This window comes from Tachypleus tridentatus, chromosome 10, assembly GCF_004210375.1.
Source record: "Tachypleus tridentatus isolate NWPU-2018 chromosome 10, ASM421037v1, whole genome shotgun sequence".
Taxonomy (NCBI): domain Eukaryota; kingdom Metazoa; phylum Arthropoda; class Merostomata; order Xiphosura; family Limulidae; genus Tachypleus; species Tachypleus tridentatus.
In genome coordinates this window covers 176,530,924-176,557,424 of record NC_134834.1, presented here as the reverse complement: position 1 = coordinate 176,557,424, position 26,501 = coordinate 176,530,924, and the positions used below count along the sequence as shown (strand labels likewise).

The following is a 26,501-nucleotide window of genomic DNA, read 5'->3' as shown; positions in this document are numbered from 1 at the left end:
GTCAAATATTTGTAAATAATTCATATAAAATCTATAATAATTATACCATTTAATCTAATTCACACTGTTGTATCAGTTATTCGAGAAACTTTATAACATAAATAGCATCTCAACCACTGCTGTATTTGTTATCAGTTAGTCTCGTATTGAGTGAAAAATTCATCAGCAGTAGATGCAGTTTGGTTGACATTATTATGCATTCTTCATTATACTCACACTTAGGTTCTTGAGAATTATTAAAGTTCATAAGATTATGGATGGGATCAATCATTCTGAATAAGACAAAAGGACTAAAGTTTAAAGTTTAGAAGACAGAAAAAAAAAGCCAGATTATGTCTTAGATAAAACAGGTTTATTTTTCTCTTCCAGCAAAGAGCTTGATCTATGGAATGAGCAGCATTCAGTACTTTACAATACTTCGAGAGGATAATTGATAGTTTCCTGAAAATTAATAGATGAGCTTTAATTTGTTTTACATTTCTTGAGGATGAGTGTTTAAGGGCAGCCTTAAAACACCAAATAGGCCTTTGTTATCCTTATGTCAATTGAATAACAAAAAAACTAACGTGTGTATGTATGTATGTGTATAAATTAAATATTCTTAAAAATATTTTTTTAAACTAGTTCTCTAAGTTGCATGTTATACTATGAAAACAAAATGATCTTTTCAAGGAATAAGTACAAGCAAGAAATGTTCGTTTTAACAATTAATTTCAAACTTGTGCTTTAGTTGTTGTATGGTCCACGTAGGTAATTTAAAATTATCAGGCAAACGTATAAAAATCATGCAAAATACAACATTGATGTTTGACGTTATGCATGAATTCGATTTGTATTCAATGCTGCAGAATGAAATGTATGCTCAAATTAGATCTAGAAATAATTTCAATCTGTAAAATAAAAAGAATACAGTTTGAAACCCTTCAAAATATCTTCTGCTTTGGCTGGCATCTTCTCTAAGTAACTTCCTAATCGAGCAAGAACTTCGGGCTTAAAAGTTAAACGCGAACTGTCAGACAAACGTTTTTGAAAACAAATATACCGTATTTTTTAAGATTTAAATGAATTATAAAGGCTCTTCACACCATCCGTCACCAACCAACGTAACAAGTTTAACGTTTATTGTTGTTACTCTTCAGTAAACTAACCAGGCTTCGCTGATATTACGTCATGAGGTTTGGTAGCGCCCACTACAAAAATATTTCTGTACCAGTTGGCGTATCCTCACATGCAATTGTAAAAAATGCTGATAAAAATTGCAAAATACAATATATGAAACCGCAACTTTACACGTATTTCTCCAAGTACAAAAAACACTCGTACCAAATTTGGTGCATCAAAAGAGGGAGAAATAGTGGTAAAAACGCCCGTAAAAACCACATAAAGCAAATACAAAACTGAAATTTTGTATCCAGCTCCTTATAGACCCTGTGAACCTCCATTGCAAATTTTATAAAGATCTATCCACAGGAGAAGAAATGGTGGTAAAAAACGGGAAAAGGCCCATCAAAAATGTAAAATACAAAACTGGAAATTTGTATTATCTCCCAATTTATCCAATCCATCTGCAGAGGGCAAAATAATGGTAAGAAACGCAAAACGCCAATAAAAAATGTAAAATTCAAAACTGAAAATTTGAATGTACCCCCGCATGGACCTAATAAGCCCCCATAACAATGGAGGTGAAGATCTATCCACATTCTGCGAAGTAGTTATATGGCCGTACAACAGACAGTACTATTATATTTAGATAGATTTATTCGTTTTTTAATATTATCAAAAGTAGATGTATTTAATCGAATAAGTAGTTTGGATACTTTCGTATTATACGTAATGTCTAAAACTATTAATACGCATTTCAAATTAACTCATAACTCACAGGTTGAAAGACAAGCACAAAAATTAAGCCAATATATTTAAATACATCATTAAAATGATAGATATGCACATAACTTAGTGCTTTAGTTTGTGATTATTCGTAATAAAAATAACCCTAGGCTACATACATTTATATATTTTTCATTTTATTTTCAATGTGACCACTGCTGATTTTAATTAAAAGTATGAAGTTTCGCGTTTGAGATCTATCTTTTTGGCTATCACAAATTATTGTCTAGGAATTCATCAACTGGGCTGGACTATTGTAATTGAAACTATCTGAAACACTATTGATATCTGCAATACAATAAATTAATTTACGGAATTGACAGTGTAAAGGTGTCGAAGCAATAAAAGACAGTACACTTTAATTATTGGGGATAAAAACCATACTCTTCTCAATTTGTCCATGACTGTTTTAATTAAAACAATGCTCTTAAAATGTTTGTTTTCAATGCCTTACAGAATACATTATTTCTTTATTACTGCTAATTATTCACATTTAATTATGAATTTAAATGTTATATTTTAGATTATTATATTCATCGAAAATATAATAATAATTTTCTTACTTTAACAGCTTTGTTTTACGTCAAATTATAATTATTTATTTGTTAACAATTGTCAATGGGCCAGTTTTATCGGCGACTTCATTATTTGTAGTTTCATTTAAAGAGTAGCAACATTACTTTCCACAATCAATGAATTTTTATACCTTGGATAAATCACCTAACAAAAGAAAACATTTGTTTTAGATACAATTGTTCATAGTATAAAACTACAAACTTGTCAGGAGTGATTTATAAATCACCACAGTGATACACCGAAAAGACCTTCTTAAGCAGGAAGAAAGAATTTGAGTAACTAGTTGAATGGCGTATTTTTAGACGAGTTATCTCAAATTATATAGATTTTTTTTATTGTATATCATTATACAAGATACTTTTTTCTAAACATGAACATTTTATTATTCAAGATTTGAAACCACAATTAAAATTAACATAACTCTAAAACTGCTTTGTGTAAAATCCAAACTTTATCATTTATTTACTTATATTAAAAAAAAAGTACACAACTACACGCGGTGAGGAGATACTATTTTGAGAAACAAAGACAAAATGTAATTTATATACAAATTTCAACATAAATGTACCACAAAGATATAAAAATACTATAATTATTTCTATATACGTACTATCGGTTAAAAAACTATCACCTACCATAGCACTTATATTCAAGTTTTCGAAAACAAATAAAACTTTATAGGATTACACAAACGTAGATTAGGCGTTTAAAAGTGGCCCTGTAGGCGACTTTTACTTTTAAAATCTAGAAAACTCAATTGGCTTCAAGGTTTTAATAACACAGACAAACAAATTAATTAAAATCCAAAAATAAAAGATTGATAAAAACGCAAAAACAAATCTTAATTTATACACTGTACCCTTGAAACTATTAAATATTCATGTCTCGTTAATTTTCATAATCATTTGAATAAGCAGTTCACTTTGAGTCAAAAGAGCTAAGTTATCGGTTACAGTATTTAAATTTGTGTTATATCTGTACATATGTTTCTGTTTGTTTCTAATGTTAGTCTGTTTGAAAAAATATTATTATTTTTCAACTTTTAAGCAAAATTTCTAAGTAAAATATTCATAATTGAGAGACCTGTCTCTTTCTATATATTTATTTTCTTCGATTAAAGAAAAACGAAGAGCCAAATTATAAAGGTTGTTTAAAATACAGGTTGTGGTATCTGATATTCCGTCCATATGTTTAACCAGTAAACCTTATTTTTCTGTAAGAAATAATACAACTTATACAAATTGTTTGAAGAAAAATATTAAAAGTTGGAGCATTTATCAATTCAATACTTAATGCACAAAATAATACAAGTGTGCGTGTGAGTAGTAGAAATTATAGAACGTATGTATCAACATTCATAAAAATACTTTTTGTGTTATGTCTTCTGAGTTACACGTTTATTGTGTTATCATGAACATAACAAAATCGATTACTGGTGTGTTCTAAACCACAATGAATCAAAAAGATTGAATAGAATAAATTTGTAAGGTACAGAAGTGTCTCGACAGTATTAAATTCTTATAAGGTACTTATTATTTGTAACTCAGGTAATATTTGCACAGTCGTTACTAACAGAATAAATATGTGCAGCTCTAACATGAGTTTTATTTTTTATTGGAATTTAACTGAAGACGTAGAGAAACTTAAAATGCATAATTACTTTTCATATCACATCATATTAAATCTGGTAATAAAAGAGAGTGGAAACCTCTCCTTAAGACAAGGTTGTGAAATATCGAGAATTTTCAAGTTTGTTTTGTTTTGAATTTCGCTCAAAGCTACTCGAGGGCTACCAGCGCCAATCTGCAAGATAACCCTCCTGTTTTTCTTTTGTCTGAAGGAAAGACCCATTTCAAAGCCTGAAACACTAACATCACAGCCTTGTTCTTATACAACTAATCTGGTACAAATCGAAAATTTAATTGATTATTTAACATTTGAATTTTCTACTAAATTGAAAAAGATTATGATGGAGACTTTAGGTTGAATGAAATAGGTATTCATTTATTTTTCATTTCCTTGTTTATATTTACAAACAAAAATGCTGTGAACTCGTATATTTTGAGGAAATTGTTAGTGGTATTAATGTCTAAGGATCTGTCACTTTCCTTCCTGTTGTTGTTTAATAATTTGATTCTGCTGAGTAAGAAAAACAACCATGTAGCAGATGTTTTGGTTGTTCGTGTGTTTCTTGAATATTCAATAAATACGCTGGTAAAGGGCTACTTCATGACCATGTAAAAAAAAACTAATAAAGCACTCGTCTTAAACATTCCAACGGTATCTCTAAAGAGATTGTTATAGTGTAGAGGGCGCAGTGCTTCAAGAGTCTTGAGCAGTCGAAATTGTCTCTAGTCCTTTTACTTCCACACCAATGTAACAATTAGAAACACAAATACAATTTTAAAATTTTACTTAGTCCAATTGTCATTGAAAACTACGTTTTACTTTAAAGTACTCTTACACAAGTTTAAATTTTTGTTCTGCCTTTAAAAAGAAAAACAAAATTTTATCTTACTTACCAATTTTTATACCTAAGGACTCAGTCATATTAAAAGAAGGTAGTAACGGAAAGGGTTATAATAACCACATGCATTGCAGTTAGCAGAATCCCTTAATTAATTAATCGTTTGTTCGCTCTAGCGCAATTCGCAGAGCGTGAAACACAACAGTATTTTTTTCGCTTATACATCTCACCCCCTGGCACAGCGGTAATTCTACGGATTTACAACACTAAAATCAGAGGGTCGATTCTCTTCGGTGGACTCAGCAGATAGCCCGATGTACCTTTACAATAAGAAAAACACACACATACACGCTTATACATTTTATCAGAATATAAGTAATTTTAGTATCCAGCAGTTCACAATATATTATCACCCAAACTACAACATATATGAGATCTTTTAATTTTTTTTTCTGCTTATGAACGAAGGTATTTTATTATTGAAAATAAACTTCTGAAACATTTTGGTTGCAACAAGTGTAAATGCAAAATGTCTTCCAGTGGGTCAGCGGCAAGTATACAGACTGAGAACAATAAAATACGAGGTTCAAATATTCGTCGTGTGCTGAACGAAGACAGCATGTAGTGTAGCTTTGCGTTAAAGCAACAGCAAACAAAGATACAGTTGCTCTAGAAATATGTTTCGAAATATTAAAACAAATGGATATGAAATATTCATAATAGGTCGAAAAAGAAAAAGTGACATCTATATAAGTATATAAAAACTAAAATAAGCTATTGTCGTAACTCTCTCAACATCTTACGTATTTGCCAAGCCTAAAATGTTATTTATTGGAATCATTTTGTTAACTAAGAAATCATTCGTATGTTTTATGCACAATATAAGTACAAAAATTATATTAATGTGTATAATCAAAAGCTATGATTAAAAACTATGAGTAATAAAAATATGTCGATTTCTTAAAAATCGTTGAATTCAAGGTGTCAAAAATATACTTATTTATAAACACATAAAAGATACAAGTTACACAGTATTAGTATAAGTAAACTGTATATATCTTCTATTTTCTTTTCCTGTGTCCCCCGCTAGAACAGCGGTAAGTCTTTACATTTACAATAGTAAAATCAGGAGTTCGATTCCTCGCGGTGGACACAGCAGATAGCCCGATTGGATTTTGTCATGAGAAAACACACACACCACATTTTTTCCCTGTAATGAAATCTAGAAAAGTTGAGGTCAAAATGATATATCTGGTGAAACAAGGCGGCTTACAATACACAAAAAAACAAACAAACAATCATCGTCTTGAGTTAAACTAACTGAAAGTACGGAGTATAATGGAACATTTAAACTTACATAATATGTCCAAAATAAATTTTTGTATATAAAATTAGTGGATTATCTTTGTTTTATTTCAAACGCAGAACGGCCACCTTTGATATTTTAGTAAATACGATTTTCATACATGTTTTACTGGATAATTACACGAGACGAAATTATAATCAGATTACTTCGTATCATCTGCGTTCTGTACAGACGCCATCTTTACAAGCCTGACAGAGGTCACTGTTGTGTGGATTTCGTGGTTTCCCAGGGCGACGGTTCATGTGAATTGGAGGTTGATAAAAACCATAAAATAGTTGCCCTACTCGGTTATAAATGTTGACCAGAACCTGAAAAAAAAGTCATAAAGTAAAGTAGTCTAACAGACAATGACAACCATAAATGCTTTTGTCAGTAATATTGTAGCAATATCCACTAAGAGAGCTCTTCTTTATTATTCTGTAAAAAACAATGCAAAGCCCAGTCCTCTTAACAAAACGGGCAACGTTTCATTTCTTCTATCGCAAGTTCTATAATTCGTCCTAACTCACAGATACAATTGAACAGCCACTTACTTATTAAATTTCCTCTTGTATCTGCAGCAAAAACTCGAAACTGTTTGACTAATACATTTGTTAACTCAGCAATCGACCAGTAACATGGTAACAAGATCATTAACAAACTAACTTATTAGTGATAACTGTGTTTTGCATTAATGCAATGACCCCTCCTACCAAGCTCCTATAAAGTTCGAGACATACATGCATTACCTATTAAATCTGAACGATCAGGAATTTTTTTAGGCGTGGCTCATCATCGCTGGATCCTGCCAAAACTCCCTCGAGCAAACAATACAAAACGTCTAATTTAAAATATAAAAACTTCATTTATAACACTAATAAACATTTTTGGAAATACATTCCCAAATAAATATATGATCAGTTAGTTAGAGGCATAAAAATAATTTGATTTTCACGAAAGGGTTCGTTTCTTTCTTGTTAAGCGCATATCACGGGTTTTGAAACCAGGTTTTTAGTATTATAAGCCCTGGAACTATGATGAATAAGTATAATAACATGAAGTATCGGATTAGGTGGTTAGTAAATGTGAAAATACTGAAACATTATGGATAAAGAGTGTTGTATTTTGTGTTCTTGGTAAATAAAATAACCCTCGCAGGACTAATGATTCTACGGAGTTTATAAATTTTTTTAAATGCATGTAGTCTTGGGTGAGTTGTTACCTTTTCAAATAAAAACATTTAATATGAATACATTTTAATTTTTTTAAAATATTGCAAAAACTAAGGGGTAGGCAAAAATTTCTCCGGGTGAATAAGGATCGATCAATATGCGTGTAATTAATATTATTATAATAAAATAATACCATTTCGAAGAGATCTGGTCCGCTTTGAAATATAAATTATTCATAGTCCACTTAGTTCTTTAATATTATGAAAATATGTAAAGGAACTTCCCATTCATCGAATTCGAGACTGTTACATCGTCTAAGGATTTTCTGTTCAATTAACCAAATGTTCCTTGTGTTACGGTGGCATCTATGAACAAAGTTTTAACATATGTTCCTATCTCACGTCATCGTGTCTCAAACTCTAGAACTTTAGCTTCAGAGCCTGACATGCTCATCATCAGGACAGCCTCTGCCGAGATATACACTCAATACTGTATATTAAAGTAGTGCATTGTCAATAACCATCCAAACAAATGAGATTCCAGTTGTGATTTAATTTTATATTTTATACGAACGTAAGTATTCAAAATCTTTGTAGTATTTAATAGTACTTATTATTTTCCAATAATACTCAGTGAGTATTACTTACTTTGACTACTTCCTCCGGATACCACATGGCTGGCTCATAGCGACCACACTTGCATCTATCACATTGCTGGCCATAGAGTTTAAAGGTCACGATGCCTTCTCCTACAGTGGGATTAAAGATGAACCAAAATCCAACTCGTCCTTTCATGGAGGTCCATCCATGACCGCATTCCTAAAGTATCATTACAAGTAGAGATGGAAAGGCTATGAATTTTTTGCCATCATACCTTTATAGTATTCAACGTGGTCAATTAATACCAAATTGAATACCATTGCCTCATATTACAGAAACTTTTAGATGTATTAATAGTATCTTGGTTTGTTTTGAATTTCACACAAAGCTAGTCATCCCTAATTTAGCAGTGTAAGACTAGAGGGAAGGTAGCTAGTCATCACCATCCACCGCCAACTCTTTGGGCAACTCTTTTACCAACAAATAATGAGATTGACCGTCACTTTATAATGCCCCACAGCTGAAAGGGCGAGCATGTTTGGTGCGACGGTGATTCGAACCCGCGACCCTCGGATTACGAGTTGAGTGCCTTAACCACTTGGTCATGCTGGGCCTAATAGTGTCTTATTCATACTATTTGGAGAATGGGATTGAATACAACTTTAATTTCTTTGTACTCTTTTACCTGTTTTTAAACATTATTTCATCATTGGAACATAATTATAAATGTTCTCTTCTATAAGTGGAATATTTATTTATATCAAACAATAAAAAAAAGGTACACAATATCTTTTAGTGTATTTTTGAAGCATTTGAACTTCGACCTCTACTACATAATACGCATTACTGATATAACACATTTACAAAATAAGCAGGAAACGAAAGTCCCAATGGTGTGAGTTAAAACATCTTCACAAGCCTATAATGTTTATCTTTGTTTCTGCTTCATGTTCCTCATGAATGTTAGCGTCGTTTCGGCCGTGACTGTCAAATATAAAGACCGATCAGCAGTGATTCTAGGTTGATCCAATGTTTAGTAATTATTCAACTTTGGTTGCTGAGTCAGCGTCTTCAAAACAACATTTCAGTATTACTAAGTGTGTACAGGAGAAACTAAAGTGCTCACCAAGCATGACTTGACTTCATTAATAATGTCTAGAAACGACCGTCGACAGAGTATAATTGTTTTTTTCAAAAGCAATAGATACTCTAAAACTTGTGGAGGAGATATTTTACGCGAAAAAAATTCATGAAATGACACTCAAAACACACGCGTATTTACTCTCATAGATACGTAACCTAGGGTGTTCGTGTATTTAACGATTATACGTTTATATTTTGCTTGTTTGATGCTTACCTGTCTGCTATGAGCATATTTATTTCGTTATTACTTTGTCCTTCTAATGCCTTTCTATCCATTCAGATATAGATTTATAAATCTACCTATTCTTTAACGAACTACTTACTTCTATCTGTATATTGCCTTTCAATCTATTTACAGATCTGTTTGTATACTTAAATCAACATTAGCTTTCTACAACTTGATAATTTAGTTGTCAACAAAATTATTTACTAATCTAGGTGTCCACTACATCCCATCTACCTGTTACTCTAGTTATCAAGTTATTATCTATCCACCTACTTTCTCAACTGTCAACCTATGCCTTATCTCCCAAACTACTAATCTGTAGTTTAACGTATTTTTTATTTGTCTACCTGCTACCATATTCATCGACAAAATAACCACGTGGTAACTGAAATAATAGTAGTGAGACCCTAAGGTAAGGAAGACGTCAAGGTAAATAAGGATTCTTTATTCACATAATCAGAAGAAAGAGAAAAACTAAGTTGGTGCGAAAAAAGAACTCAAAATAGAACGAACCATAATGTGCAGGTCAGAAAAAATTGATCATGGGTGAAAGTATAAAATCATGTGTAAGGACCCCACCCCCCAATTTCTAAACTGAGTGACATATCTTAAGAATTAAGATAGAAAGGGAATATTAAGAGTGTGAAATACAGTACTATAGATTCGTACCCAGAATATTTGAAAGTGGTTCTAATTTGTAAGATCAGAAGCCAATATGTATTGTGCAAAGCACAATCAGCATCAGACATTCTAATGCTACGGGAGTTGGGGTATGCGACTATTTCAAGCTAGAAGATGCTAATGTTTCCATTGAAGAATGCAGGCTGTTTAAAAAAAAACAACGTTGAATAAGCAGCTGCACTATAACTATATAAGCATAATTATTTTACGTTGCAAAATAAGAGTTCGGCCGAACCCGCTCAAACCCCGTGTACGTGCGTGACTAATTTCGAAAAATATCTGCAACGAGTTATTCCTAAGTGTTATTAGGAGCAGGTGAGAGAAATAACAGAAACAAGTACTGAAATAATCTCACATGACAAAACACCCTCAGGTATAAAGGAAGTAGGTTCAATTTTGAAAATATACAACTCACTGTACTTTTGAGAAAAATGAAATGAGGCTAGTAGAAGGATTAGGGCTAGCATTGCAGCAGGCAGACTCAGCTCTACAGAATCTGAATACAATTAGGCCTGAACAAAAGACAGACCTTCGTCAAAAACAAAAGAAAGCAGCGATCGAGATACCTGATAGAAATATCAGTATACACACCACAGATATGCAGAAAGATCACAGCTGACTCAGCACCTATAAGTTGCCCTACACATTAACTGCAAATTGCAGAAGTTTTATAAATTCCGATTGCAGTGGAAATAGTTGCATATGGAAAAAAACCATTCTAGCATAGTCGAACGCACGACCAATAGTAGGCAGACAAATGAAATCCTAGTGGGTAAGCAAAATTTATGTAATGAATCACATAGAAAGTAAGACAGTGTAGAATTGTGGAAAATTGACATTTGTTCTGGATTGAGTAAAGAAGAATTGGAAATGTTTAGTCACGGGTGTTTGGTAACCTGAGTCCCAACTCGACAAGTAAGTCTAGCTGGTTTAAATTGTCTAATTACTGCATGTCTGAATATACACTAATCTCTTTATTTACCTATTGCTTATCTACACACCTTCTAATTTATTTTCCACCTATTTCTATATACTAACTACTGATTTATTTCTCTACTTACCTATTACTGTATCACAGTTATGTCTATTTCTATATATATATCGCTTAAAAACAAACATATTCGTCGAATTACAACAAATCTCTTTCCCCTGTTCACCCACATATTTCCCACACTACTGATCTACTCGTCTATTTACTGTTTAAACCCCCTCCTCATACAAAATAAACTATTGGGCTACCTCCTGCCTAACTCCCCCAAAAATGAAGCATTGGTCTAACTATTGCCTAACTTCTCAGATACCAAACATATTGGTCTATCTATTGTCTAACTAACCAGATACAACCTGTTGGTCTACTTACTGCCTTACTTCCTAAATACTAAACCATTGGTCCACCTGCCATCAAACTTCCCAGATAATGTTGGTCTACCTACTACTTGACTCTCGAGATGCTAAATAATTTGTCTCCCTATTGCCCAACTCCCCACATGCTAAACTATTGTACATATCTACTAACATATTCGCCAATGTATTGCTTATATCCGAATATACTAATCTTTTTGTCATCTTATTCCTTATATAGTTACCTTCGAATCTAATTGTCTGTTGATAACTAAACATTGACCTCCTAATTTATTTATCTACCTATTGTATATTTACTTATCTGCGTACTGAGGTATTTATCCACTTTCTCATATACTTACCTATATCCTATATGTTTACCTTCTGCCTATTTACCTACCTACTAATTTATTTATTTACATACTATCTATCTCTCCAAATACTAAATTGTTTGTGTACCTATTGATCATCTTCCTATCTGCTAAACTAATTACCTTCCCACTAATTTATTTGCTAACACATCACCAGTCTATCAAGTTTGGAAATGGCGGGAGATTGAAAACAAAGATTAGGCTTCCAGACCGGACAATATTTACCGAAAAATTATTAAAAGGATTTTTAAGAACTATATTTAGTCACTGCTTTACTCTCATTAGATAGGTGGACAAGGGACATGTGCCAAGAGATTGAAGGATGGCTAATATCAACCTAATTTTAAAGAGAAAGATAAGCATTTTTAATGGAATTTTAGGCTGATTTATCTTGCTTTAGTAATCGGAAAAGGAGTAAAAATAAAAGATATTTTCTGGGACCATCAGGTTTAAAATTCTATTAGATCATCAACATAGCTTTTAAAATAAGAAGCTGCTGCCTTAGTAACTTTTTAACTCTGTTGAAAAATGTTGCTTTTTATCTGGACTGTATTTTAATAAGACTCTACATATAAGTCAACGTAATGGGATTATAAAAAAGCTAAATATTTGAAGGCTGATTATTTGGATTCTTTGTAATCCTCGTTTGCAGTGATGGCATTGATAATGCCACAGTTGTATAATGGTTGGGTTTTTATATGAGGACAGATTGAGATCTCTTAACCTGTCCTCTCTTCAAAAGAGAACGTTCAAAAGGTTCAAGAATGACCTGATTGAAGTATTAAGATGTTTGATAAGACTCAATAATCAAAATTTTATCCCGTGTTGCATTCTGTGGGCAAAAGGCAATAAATCACCATCTAGAGTGATACAAGCTGCAACTCTGCTTGAGTTTAGAAAAAACGGTTGATAACATATTTACTGTTATCCATCTATGTGATGGATCAGTACTGAGGAGTGTTAGGAGTCTAAATATCCTAGATGGGATAAAAAGTTCAGTTCCTTGATGTTCCCTTACTTATATGTTCTGCACTAAGACCTAACAAACGACGTTACTCTGGTGGGAAAACATACAAGCGTTTTTCATCCTTAAAGTGTTCTTAATAGATGTTATTTTTCGGCCTTAGGCCTGCATCAGACATAAGTGAATATAACAGGGATAAAAGTAACAACAAATTCTGTGTTAAACAAATAACACACATACATATTCAAACTAAGATGTAAAACAAATCTGTTAAAATCACCATTCATTGTTCTTCGAATGTACACTTTCTCTTTTTCTTTTCTTTGCGCGATAAAACTACACTTTTGCACACGATATTACTCTATTATTTATCTCTTACTAAATAAATACATCTTCGTTTATGTATAAATGTAGCTGTTTTGTGTGTGTTTTTCGTTGTGTAATTCAACTTTGGTTGTCTATTTATGTTTCTTTTTAATATATTATTGTGGTAAATGTTGTCTAATAACCCAGTTTTCCTACAGTATCCTAGAAACAATTCATTTACGTTGCAGAACTAACGACAAGTGGAGAATATAGAAAAATGTGTTTAGAAATGTCATGAGTATCAGTATTATTTAAAAAATGACGTTTTAAATACAGTAAATTAACACAGTGCTGATAGTCTGGAAACAAATAACGTATTATTGTCTGTATTGTATGTACTATTACGCTCTTTTTCCGTACTAGATAAATTCTTTACATCAAAATGTGCATAATTAGTGGACACCGTGTTTATAAAATAAAAGATCGGTAGCGATTTACTCAACACATAACAGCTGCCATTTTACTTGTAGTATGTTTGTTTGTTGTTGTTTTTTTAAATTTCGCGCAAAGCTACACGAGGGCTATCTGCGCTAGCTGTCCCTAATTTTGTAGTGTATGACTAGAGGGAAAGCAGCTAGTCATCACCACCCATCGCTAACTCTTGGGCTTCTCTTTTACCAACGAATAGTGAGATTGACCGCCACATTATAACTCCCCCACAGCTGAAATGGCGAGCATGTTTGGTATGATGGGGATTCGAATTCGCGACCCTCAGATTACGAGTCGAGTGCCTTAGACCACCTGGCGATTCCGGGCCTTATTTAAAATAAATGTTGATTGTTTAAAATTAAAAAAACAACTCACCATTAATTTAAAACCACGATTACTTAATTCACAGTTTTAAAAATAAAACAGTTTCTGGTCTCAAAGGTACAATAAGATCCCGATAAGTTTTCGTACAAAATTAAAATCTGTAAAACAAAAAACCGTTAAATATAAAATTTAATGACAATTGGTTGTTTTAAGTCTGCAGATATGCTGCTGTGCAACTGGGAGCAAACTTAATTATATTAAATATAAAATAGTGAATTTAAATTATTAAAAGGATGATGGACCTGATAGAAATGTTGTTAGTAGATGGCGTGAAATTCTTTAATAAACAAATTGGTTTTCTCGTAATTTGGTTTGCTAAACATTATACTTCTGAAGAAGGCACATTGATATACGTTGAAATACATAAACAGTATACGAGACTATTTTTTAGTCTCCTCGGGTTTCTTTGTTGATTTTAATCTTGTATAGTAAGTTATTGGTATTTATTGTATTTCTGAGACTGGAAACATAAGACTGTTTTTGTGTAATAGAATTGTGTAATAAATAGTAGTGAGTTTTTTGTTGTTGTTTTTAAATAAATGTGGATTGATTATGTATTCTGTTTTATAAAAAGTTAGTCAACAATTTCATTTTACAGAACCAGAACAACTTGAAATCATACCATAAATATACTAGAAGCACAAGAGGATTTTTGAAAATTTTGTTTTTAATAAACAAAATATGGTAAATGGACTTAGTGTATGCTCACGTACTTCACAACAAAATCGTACTTTAGCAGAATCCACAAAAATGTTCCAAGCGCCAGCAGGTTTGTGGTCCAAAGCAGTAAGGTACCAGCGGTGAGGCAGATATTGGTTGAAGAGCTGGTGAAACTCTGCTAGCCATACTTGTTCCATTCCACTGGAGAGAAAACATAAAATAATTACTAAAATGAAAAAAAGTGGTAAAAATGAAACATTTACCCAATGTCTTTTGTTTAGATCAGCGTCTCTGAACGTTTACGACACTAGGAGGTCCGGGATGGCCAGGTGGTTACAGTGCTCAACTCGTAATTCGGAGGTCGCAAGTTTAAATCCCCGTCACACAAAACATGCTCGCCCCTTTTAGCCCTGAGGGCGTTATAATGTAACGGTCAATTCCACTATTCGTTGATAAAAGAGTAGCCCAAGAGTTGGCGGTTCTACATTGCAAAATTAGGGATGGCTTGCACAGGTAACCTTTATTTAGCTTTGCGAGAAATTTTGAAGCTACAGGCTTCCAAAATAATTGTTCTTTCAAAACAACTAATGATAACTAGATAAAGAAGTTTGTTTGTTTTAATTTCGCGCAAAGCTACTCGAGGACTATCTGCGCTAGCCGTCCCTAATTTAGCATTGCAAGACTAGAGGGAAGGCAGCTAGTTATCACCACCCACCGCCAATTCTCGGGCTACTCTTTTGCTAACGAATAGCAGGATTGACCGTCACGTTATAACGCCCCCACGGCTGAAAGGGCGAACATGTTTGGCGTGACAGGGATTCGAACCCGCGACCCTCGGAGTACGAGTCGAATGCTTTAACCGGGTCCAAGCATAAACAACTTGTAACTTTATAAGTTCTCTAGTTTACCATAAGCTGAGGTGTTTATTTATTAAATATATTGAAATGATTTATCATAAAATGGTGTAAAAAAGTTTTCTCTTATCAAATCAAGAAAACAATAACTGTAACTTTTTCATTGATGATTCTGATTTCATAAAATACAATTAAAGGACTGTCAAACCAATGTCAGTTCAAAATTGCTACAGCTATAGATTGAAGTCGTCGAGAGACGTTCAAGCTAATATGAATTCCTTACTGCAGAACACATCTGGAGCTATGCTGCCCAACTTGAAAGTTAAAAATAATCCAACCTAACAACTTTAAATAACGTTATGCAACTCATTAGGAACGTCCGGATTGAGTCGGTTATTTGATATTGTCGTACCCAAAACGATTCGGTACGGGATTCTTTACTTTTTGAAAGATTTCCTGAAAATGACAAAACAGCATTGACCTGTCTAATATCCTGCTAAACAGTCTGAGATATTCAATTCAAAACAGTTTAATAGAAACCCCAGAACAATGAATAAAGTATAATAGTGTCGATTTTCTTTTGTAAGGAATATCCGAAATATTACAAAGATAGTCAAATAAATTCCTGCAAATTGAAGTATAATACATTTGTAATTATGTAATGGACTTTTCTAAATGAATTACGTTTATCCACTAAACTTTCTTTCAAATACATAATTATTGACACGTTATTGTCAGCCAGTGAACAAATATAGTTTTTTTGTGATGATACTTACTATAACTGTTTCCATACCGGCATTGTTAACACCGGACAGTATGATGATGATGCTGACCAGTGTGTTGGACACATTGTGGGACAAACACCAGATACGCTAGTAGTACACTGGACTCCAGGGATTACGGATGCTGTGCATACAACCATTGTGTAATATTCCTAAACAAAGTAAATAACATTTGTGTGATAATTCATAAACAACTGAAATTAACCGAAAGGAAAACAATATCAAATTATACGTATTGAAGTGAGAAATTGAAAATACATCAAATAAGATTGCTTAAAGAAAAGGTAATAGTCTAATTAATCGAAAATTATTCGTACAATATGTTCAAATATAAACTTGATCAACGTAAAGTTTGTTAAATGCACAAACGTACCAAAAGAGAATTCTATTTGAAATAAAAAACAAACAAACAAAAAGTCACTAAGGGAGTTGTGTTGAATTTTAATATGAGATTACTTCAGTTTGGCACGTTATGCAGAGTTATGCACTATACAAATGTTTTGCTTTATTGTAAATTTGTTATTGTATTTATCCATTCTTGACTGGAAATCTATTGATTATAACAACAAGCTGGGTTTGATTATTTCAGTTTTAAAACTAAGCATTATAATAACAAAGTTGTTAAAACTGTTGCAATTTACATTAATGACAAAGTAGTCATAATTGTTTTCAATTTACGCTAATGAAAGAGGATAATTTATTTCGAGGTTTGGCTTTTTTAAAACAGTTTTACGTAATTTTAAAACTTGTCCTCAATTGCAAAGGAATTTAATAGACCTATGGAGTTCTTTTATGTGTGTGAGGGTATCTTGGTGATTTTGTTATTATTCTGATTTCTTTGTGTTGAATTTTAATATGAGATTACTTCAGTTTGGCACGTTATGCAGAGTTATACACTATACAAATGTTTTGTATACAAACAGCTTAGTTTTGATGTCTAATGTACTTTAAGTCTTAAAGATATTGAGACAAGACATGGTTTAACTGTAATATTACTGATAATTCATGTTAGTCTAGACTCTATAGAGTCGTATGTAATGTCAGGAAGTTTATTGTTTCGGTAGTTGTTATTGTATTGTTATTTTACTGTAATTTTGATTCTGTGGGTCGTTGCTCTCCATTTGTTGCACTTAAACGTCTGATTTATAATCGTTTAGAATATCATGTGGTTTATGGTTCGCGACCCATTAACTAAAAAAATGTTTTAATTATTATCCATGGTGTCCTGCATGCTTGTCGTTATTAAAGTTAATTTATCCACGATTTTATTTTATGATTCAGTTTAGTAACATTATACTCTGAAATAAGTATGTTTTAGGTGTTTCCTCAGCTTACGTTGTTGTCATCTCAGTTGAATCCAAGTCTATTTTCTTTATATCCTCTGTAAATATAGATTCGTTGTGGGGACTAAAGAAGAAATCAAAACATCAACCATATTATATATACTTCATCACTTTAAGATGCCTGGTCTTCTTCTCTTAGTTTGTCCTTGTCTGGTATTACTGAGTGATGAGGGTGGAAACCAGTAAAGTCAGTGACTTGAGTAAAAGGGCATCTTGCATAACGTCTAAAAAAAGTAAGTAACTTAAATCATTCGTGATTACATGTTAATCAGTTATCTAATCTGGCCATTCAAGTCTCAGTTTTTAAAGGTTGACAACTGGGAGTGTCATGAGATATATCGGAGTGTGGTAGTTATAACCTTGTCAGATTATACACTTCTATAACTAGAACGTAATATATCTTTGTTTAGGTATATTCACGTACGTTTTTAATATAGATTTGTGCATTCATTTAAAGCCTGCAGTGAGAAGCATAATGTTCACAAAGGCTTTAGCGCAGAAGTAAGGGAAGTCGAGTTTAAGTCCGATGTAATGACCACTTTGGCATAGCGCTTAAACCCGCTTTCCGTTACTTCTGCGTCAGTACCCTCTTGAAGTGTGATTTACAACAAGATGTCCCAAGTTTTCTATAAGTTGGTCTGAGCTAAGATTTAATTTTCTATTTGAATACGTATGATCAGAATGATTACTGATGTCATTAATGTAGGATTGTGAGATACTGCATTACGACTTTAGTCTGAAAGTACAATACAGATACAATCTTGTAGTAATTTGTCAGGTGGAAATGTTATTCCTTCACTGTAGCAGCTATATTGTTCAAGTATCATACTGAAGCTGGTCACTTCCGAAGTAAAACCCTAGCACATTTTGTCTGAGCATGAAAAATATTTCATTCCTCTTTCATACATATATTTTCTTTATTATGTGTATTAACTTGCTATCACGTAATTTTGAAGCTACGGGCTTCCGAAATAATTGTTATTTCAAAACAGCTAATGATAACTAGATAAATAAATTTGTTTGTTTGTTTTATAATTTCGCGCAAAGCTACACGAGGGCTATCTGCACTAGCAGTCTCGAATTTAGCAGTGTAAAATTAGAGGGAAGGGAGCTAGTTATCACCACCAACCCACCGACGGCTCTTGAGCTACTCCTTTACCTACGAATAGCGGATTGCCGTCACATTGTAATGCCCCATGGCTGAAAATGCAAGCATGTTTGGCGCGACGGGGATGCAAACCCGCGACCCTCAGATTATGAATCCAACGCCTTAACCACCTGCCCATGCCAGGCCAGGATAAAGAAGTAGCAGCTTTTCTTCTAATAATGTAATAATATACTAAAACATTTTCTGTTGTTTGAAAAACGTAAATAGCCCTTTTTTCCACACTTTATTGACAGAAATGCTTTTGTGTGTGCCCGAAACTATAAATATATTGCTGCTGAAAATTAACCTGAAAAGGTTAGTTAAGTAACCGAATAGCATTGCAACGAATAATTATATCTCAAGGAATTAACCATAATAATCTTTTCTATCAGTATCATTTCTACTGATATTAAACTCCCATGAATGATTTTGGTAGCTGTATTAGCCATTCTGCTAATAATAAACCTATATGGCAGAATAGCCTTTTGGTAATAAGAAACCTACACAGATGACCTTAGTAACCAGATTGGCGTTACTGTTAGTAATAAACCTGTGTGGGTGGATTTAATAACTAGAACAGCTTTACCACCAGTGATAAACCTATATAGCAGAATAGCCTTTCTAATAATAATAAATTTACATGGATTGATTAAACAACCAAAGCAGCATTGCTGCTACTGATGATAATAAGACTTTAGGGAGGAACCAAAACAGATTTTGCGTGTAATACTTTACCAAAATAGTCCAGGTGATAATAATTAGTTTCTATTATTTACCTAATCAATCAAAATATAAAATAATTAACTCTTATAGGCCAGCTGTGAAAGTAAACAGCAAGAAGTGCAGGTACCACACACTTCACTCACTTATAACTCTTTAGTATAAAAATATCTACTCTCTAGCAAAACATATGGAAGAAAAATTTTATACTGATCTGACGGCAAGTTCCCAAAAGCCCTCTCTTGAATGCAGTGGGGTGAACAAACCTGTATTGATAGCCACAAATAGGATCATAGGCATGCCGTGATTCCTCGTCTGTACACAAACCCACATACAAGAGTACCAACACCCACATTTACCACATTAATGGTGTAGCATGAACCCAGTAGGAAGTCCTACCACAAACTTAACATGAGTATGTGTTATATCAACTACTGTCATGCTGGAGCATGGTTTATTATACATGTTTTGCAACTCACTGATATTCATAGCTAGATTTGTGGATGTTACATTTCCAACCTCCAACTTCTGCCCAATGTTTGACTATTTTATACCAGGTTAATTTTACTTCTGACGGAATTGTCGTGCTCCGAGTGTTCCACAGTATGGAGTACCAGATCATCCAAGCCAAGCAGCAGAAGCTGAGTTGTTTATTCATAGGTTCTGGGATTACAAATTGAAACTTGATAAAACTTCCTTGAATCCCTTTACTGACACCATATGATTTTCATCGACCTAAACCTCTCAACTACCAGATGTTCTTGTTATCAACTTGTTGAACGCATGAGGTTTTCTGATAGCCAGGATTTCATATTTAAAAACATTCTCCAACAACAACAACAACAAAAGATGATGTTCCCATGATGACGTGTCACTCAAGTGAGAACAATAGGTAATCTAAAGTTTTGTGTAATCTGAGGGTTCCAATCAGTTGAGAAACAAAATTAATTACCAGAGTGAATGGAGATGGTAATGAATAGTTGCCCTTACTGTTTGGAGAACGAAAAGATGTGTGTCTTTCATGAGGATTAAGTTGCTATATATACATATATTAATGTAATGAAAGATTGTCATATTTGTGGTTTATATGTGTATAATCGTACATTTGGGTTGACTGTAAAGAAATGTAAATGCCATTACTGATATTTAATGTCTGTAACATTAAGGTCTGCTTCTCACTAGTCAACTTCTGAATAACATCAGGTGACACTCAAGTTAGTGCTACATTGTCAAAGGAGCAGATAGAACGCTTGTCTTTAAATTGATCACAGAACATACATCAAGGGTCCTAAGTCAGCCTTTTCTATAAATATACTTTTCACTGAACATCAACACGTTTTATTTTATTTATTATTTCTCACACTGCGACCAAATCTACGTAGTAAAAAACCAGCCTAACACACACAAGACAACTTACGTAACATTTCAATTAAAGATGAACACATGCCTGTAGCTCGACATTTTAACAAAACTTACCATTTCGTTAAAAACTTTAAAGTACTTTCACTGTGACATGTCCCTTGAACATCAATCAAAGAATCATAATTGAAAATAAATTATTTTCATATTAGGTTTTCCAAGTCCATTTGGTGTTAATAAACTGCTCGACTCCTTATACATTTCAAAATAAAATTTTTATTTTTTTGACAAATAATTTCTGTTATTTTTTTCACGTATTTTTAAACTTATTCTTATTAACCTTCATTCCATCGAACATTCTAAAGTACTTGACTTACAATGTACGCTCTCCAGAACCAATCAAAGAATCATAATAGAAAAAGTAATTATTTTGGAATTAGACTATATAGATCCTTTGAGTATTAAAGAATGCTCCCTGTCTTTCTTCAAAGAACTTTCATTATTGTTTTTTAAAGCTGCGTAACTTATTTTTTGCAGCTTTTTAATATTGTTTTTATTAACTGTTATTATATACTTTTATATATCTTTTTTGCGCTAATTCTAGTGCTAATAGTAGCTCGTTACTATTTTCTTTAGGCTTTTTGTACTTTCTTTGCCATATTATTTAAATTTCGTGTTTATATCTCGCGCGTTACATTATGTTCTCGCTTATTCTTTTCTTATGCATTGTTTCTTTCCAGAACACCCCACTTTAGCTTGTAATTAACCGATAGTTTTGTTTCTGGCTTCAGAAAGAGCTTTTGCTCGAAAAGTCTATAGCAAGAAAATAAAAAAAAAGAAACTAAAGTTGTTTTTAAAGCGATTTATCTCGAGCAGTATAATTACTGCTATATATACACACACACAAACACGTATGTACACACAACAGTGAAAATAATTACGACAAAAATAATGAAAATATTACGAAATACAATTTTAATGGGATTGCATCAAACTGAACAGCACAAAAATAGTCTCGTGTTGATAGTTTTTCCCTATGACATAATATCACCAGTAATGTGATGAAATTCATCCCTGGCACATGACAAAACTGAAAAACTGAAAATTTTAACTGGTGATAGTTACTCTTTGTAGCAGATTGAGGCTAAATGTTATATTTAAATAGGAGATGTATGTAAACTCTGAATATGATGCGTGGAACCCGGAATATTGATAATAGAAGTAATCGAAGAATAAAATCCCATCTCTTCAAAACTGGTGTCAAATAACTCATAACATGCTTCTGACGTAATAAGTCATAATCCGGCAGAGATCTTGGAAATGATATAAATATAAACAAGTGTGTGAATATGGCCTTCTTATGTACACCTTAGCATAAAATAGTTTTATGAATGTGCAGGTGCTCAAAATCCTCTGCTCAGGAGAGATGACTGAACAAAAGGCTGAACGAATAAGCATAAGACTTCAGTAAGTGGGATGATCAGAACTGGAGAAGGACTACTTTTTACAGACGATTCGAAGTAAAAATAGTTTTGTTCTACAGAGAAGAAGGCTGGGGGAACAGTATAGCATATGATGAATCTCAGCCCACAGTGTTGGAAATCTACACACAATTGATGGCTTCCTGGCTGCTGATAGGTACATCAAAATTCTTTCCCGTCGTGCCATGCCCCCAGGAAGAATATCTGTTGGGTAGAGAGAGATTCATCTCTCAGCAAGCTATTGTAGCGAAATCATACCTGGAAAGAAAAAGAAGGTAATGGAACTTGTGCAGTCATGACGTGATCAGCACAAAATCCCGACATGAATTATTGAGACTGTATGGACTTATATGGAGACTGGAGGCTCAAACATCAAGCAAACTTCTTTCCCAAATTTTCGGAAAAACACATAACACTTAGAATATAATATCAGTCATAAATTTATGGTAACATAAAAACAAGATTCACTGCTCAGCTTAAAACAATTGCAAAATCATAGAGCCTTATATAACTATTTGATTCCTTTCATATTTTTGTGATGATATGTTTATAATAAGTTAACTTTTACTCGAAATTACTCATTGTATGTGACTTCTGTATGTGTATCACCCGTGCTTTATCATAATTATCCCCAATACAACACAAATATGTCTCTTTTCTAAGCAAATTTTTAATAATGTTTTACTTTTATTGCTCGCTGTAAGTGTTACTACCCCTGTGAATAGCATGTATTTGTATTATTTTGTATGTAATCTGAAATAATGGGTTTACATTTACATTGCTATGCCATTTAAAGAGTTTCTAATACTTCCCTCTTCCTCTGATTACTGTATTTCAACTTTTTTTTTTAAAATATGCTTGTCTACTCTAGATCTTGGTTTCAATTCGTGATATATTTTGTTTAGTTTTATTGTTTGCCTTCAGCTATGTGTCACGTGATCAGAAGGTGAGAGGTTTTTCTATTACAAGTTTCTGAATATTGTACGCTACCTTTAATTCTGTATTTTGTTTTGTTCTCTGTTCAACGAAAGTTCTCGTTAAATGTACTTAATAATTTCCTTTAGGAGTTTGTGAAAATTAATACAGAATGATATTTTGTCGGTTTCTCTATATTGTTTGAAAAACAGGGGAATATTGCTTTTATGTAACAATAACTGAGACTAAAATTCTAGTTATCATTGTAAATGATCTTAGTTCCATGCATTTTCTTACTTCCTTTTATTGTAAAAGATTTATATGTATGTGTATATATACACACATTGTATCTGTTTCCATGTACGTAGATGGTTCATTCGATCTTTTAAAGTGCTACCGTAAGGTTTGTTTTGTATCTTATTAAGTTGTTTGTTCTGCTGTCTGTTTACTTTTAGTTGGATATGTTGCGTAGGGTATTTATGAAGTCTAGCGCTTTGTGTACATGTCCATATACAGTTTTATGTAGCACTGTGTGTTCCACTGTTTCGGAATCTTGTTTTTGGTCCTTTTTTAAGAAAAATGTTATTACAAAATAGTGTATCTTTTTTAAGAAAAATGTTATTACAAAATAGTGTATCTTTTAAGTAGAAATGTTCTTATTGTTTGTGAGAAAACCTATCACACAAACAACATTTGCATGATAGGTTTTGTGGTATTTAATAGCTATAGTGTATGTTTATCCTTTAAAACGACACTGTATGTACGCAAGACTTACCCGAATAATAAAACTGACAGTTACTGTTATGACTCATTTAAAACTGAAAGTGCGTAACATGTTTTGTTTAAACAATTGAAGGAACTATAATACACTGATCAAATATCTTGCTATTTTACTGTACTACACATTAATGATGTTAGGGTTGAGAAAGAAAATATATATCTTTCGTAAGGATGTTACATGTGCAGAGCACAGTGTTTATAGATCTTTCATGATAATAGTGTAGTATTTATAGTTCTAAAGCTTTAACAGATCCTACACGACAATAGTACAGTATCTATAATTCTGAAGTGTTTATAGATCGTACACGGTAATAGTACAGTATCTATAGTTCTAAAGCTTTAATAGATCCCACGCGATAATAGTACAGTATCAATAGTTCTGAAGTGTTTATAGATCGTACACGGTAATAGTACAGTATCTACAGTTCTGAAGTGTTTATAGATCGTACACGGTAATAGTACAGTATCTATAGCTCTGAAGTGTGTATAGATCCTACGCGATAATAATACAGTATCTATAGTTTTGAAGTGTTTATAGATCCTACAAGGTAATAGTACAGTATTTATAATTCTGAAGTGTTTATAGATCTTACACGATAATAGTACAGTATCTATAGTTCTGAAGTGTTTATAGATCTTACACGATAATAGTACAGTATCTATAGTTCTGAAGTGTTTATAGATCTTACACGATAATAGTACAGTATCTATAGTTCTAAAGTGTTTATAGATCCTACATGATAATAGTATAGCGTCTATATTTTTCAACATGGATATAACGTTCCGTTGCAAACATGGAAAATTACTTACCTTGATTGGAAGTAAGCCAGCTGAAGAGACTGCACGATTCTCTCACGGTTCGAATTACTACTACTAGACCACGTCGATAGAATACTTTTTGTCTGCTTCTTGGTCTGTGCCTACCTCAGCAGTTTAGTTTCGGAAACTTGATTGGGCGAGCTTTCATGTCGTCACTAGTGAGAAGTCTGATACAGTATTTAAAAAGTAAACCATAAAAATTTTCTCACTCCCCCATTATTAATATTAAAGTAGTATGATGAGACTAGTACCAATTGGATAACTATCATTTTAAAAATAAGACTTGAAGCCTCCTGTGGGAAGATTCACGAATAAAAAAATAAATGAAGCACTGTTGAAGGATAATCATGAAGTTTCTTCTGTTTTTATGTAGGATTTGTTTATCTTTATAACTATTTGATAAAACTAATATAATTGATAAATTTATTTCTCAATACAAGGATTTCATTACAGTTCAACCATACAGTAACTTTTTGTATATCTTACATAGTGTTGGGTCGGTAGGGAAAAATACACGTGGTCTGTTACGACACACCAGCTGCAGCTTAAAGTGGATAGTTATAGAACAGTACATGTTATGCTCTCTATCCCCATCTGTGAAATTAAAAAGTTTTATTTACAACAAGCATGGACACGAAGTTCTCATTTCAATACTATATAACGTTAGTTTGAAATGTTGAATTTTATTTCCACCCAATGGAAACTTTCGTGAATCGTACAAACCTGTTTTATTATTACCCTTCAGAAATGTTTTGGATCATGTAAAACAGTCCTAGCCGTACCTTATTTAGGATCGTCGTGAGGATATTGCCTCGAACGACCCCTATAGAACCTCCGCACATTGTTTGTTTGTTTTAAATTTCGCGCAAAGCTACACGAGGACTATCTGCACTAGCCGTCCTTAATTTAGCAGTGTAAGACTAGAGGGAAGGCAGCTAGTCATCACCACCCACAGCCAACTCTTGAGCTACTCTTTTACCAACGAATAGTGGGATTGACCGTAACATTATAACGCCCCACGGCTGAAGAGGCGAGCAAGTTTGGTGTGACGGAGACTCGAATCCGACCCTTAGATTACAAGTCAAGTGCCTTAACCATCTGGCCATGCCGGGCCTGTTCTTTAGAAACAGGCGAACTCTGTACGAGTTTTTTTTTAATTAGATGGAAACTATGAGTTGTGTTCTTTACATACTAAGAAATAACCATAATACCTCAACGCTGGGCGAAAGTGAGTATAAAGAAAGTATGAAGAAAATTAGCAGGAATAACTTCAAAATTAGATAGCTAGCAGACGCATACTTACTGTACCAGCTGTAGAGTCTGTAAAAAACAACAACACCATAATGCAGCGCCTTCCCCTTTTTTGGCACAAAAAAATTTAAATTCGGAGTCCATGTGGACTGAAGTACACTGAACCAGTGTTATCATCATAGATTGTTTCACCATATTTTCTGTACTACTGGGATCATTTTCTTTTTGGAAAACAAATTTCCTCTCGATGAGTGATGTTCTTGAGAGAAAGGCATGATGAAACTGGAATTCTCTGTACCTTTCAGCAGTCAGGGTGCCATCAGTATTGTGCTGATAACATACTCATTCAGCCGAAAAGTAGCCCCAAACTTCTGTTGAGCCTTGTACCCGCTTTACTGTAGGTTTGTACATTAACTATGATACCGTTCTTCTCTCCGTC

General features: G+C 33.1%; 2 protein-coding genes across 5 annotated transcripts in view; both read right to left on the bottom strand.

Annotated features, from left to right (window-relative positions):
- LOC143230992 (retinal rod rhodopsin-sensitive cGMP 3',5'-cyclic phosphodiesterase subunit delta) overlaps positions 1–6,087 on the bottom strand; it is a 35,167-nt gene extending 29,080 nt beyond the window's left edge. The window contains exon 1 of one of the 2 annotated variants that reach the window (XM_076465409.1): positions 5,952–6,087. Coding sequence is in view for 1 of the 2 variants with exons in the window: in XM_076465408.1 (XP_076321523.1) it covers positions 911–951 (41 nt within the window). In the remaining variant the exon portion in view is untranslated. Of the gene's footprint in view, positions 1–910; positions 1,174–5,951 lie in introns of those variants that run through there. The other variant, XM_076465408.1, reaches the window with a different exon arrangement.
- LOC143230991 (receptor-transporting protein 3-like) lies at positions 2,822–25,007 on the bottom strand. Of its 3 annotated transcripts, none has more exons than XM_076465405.1 (6): positions 24,803–25,007; positions 17,583–17,654; positions 16,242–16,399; positions 14,665–14,812; positions 8,095–8,265; positions 2,822–6,604 (listed from the first exon to the last, which is right to left on the bottom strand). In XM_076465405.1, the coding sequence occupies exons 3-6, from the start codon at positions 16,385–16,387 to the stop codon at positions 6,449–6,451; spliced, it is 621 nt and encodes a 206-aa protein (XP_076321520.1). In that variant the 5' UTR covers positions 16,388–16,399; positions 17,583–17,654; positions 24,803–25,007; the 3' UTR covers positions 2,822–6,448. The 3 variants fall into 3 exon arrangements, with proteins under 3 accessions (XP_076321520.1, XP_076321521.1, XP_076321519.1); XM_076465406.1 differs by lacking the exon at positions 17,583–17,654 and having other exon boundaries at positions 2,822–6,152; positions 6,443–6,604; positions 24,803–25,006; XM_076465404.1 differs by lacking the exon at positions 17,583–17,654 and having other exon boundaries at positions 24,803–25,004.
- Positions 25,008–26,501: the final 1,494 nt, after the last annotated feature.

Bases quoted from the DNA above. Each gene is read 5' to 3' on its own strand.
- LOC143230991 (XM_076465405.1), bottom strand. From the start codon at position 16,387: ATGGTTGTATGCACAGCATCCGTAATCCCTGGAGTCCAGTGTACTACT. The intron at 14,813-16,241 runs GTAAGTATCATC...TTTTCTCTCCAG, and splicing joins CCGGTATGGAAACAGTTATA to TGGAATGGAACAAGTATGGC. The intron at 6,605-8,094 runs GTAAGTAATACT...CTTTTTTTTCAG, and splicing joins ATCCGGAGGAAGTAGTCAAA to GTTCTGGTCAACATTTATAA.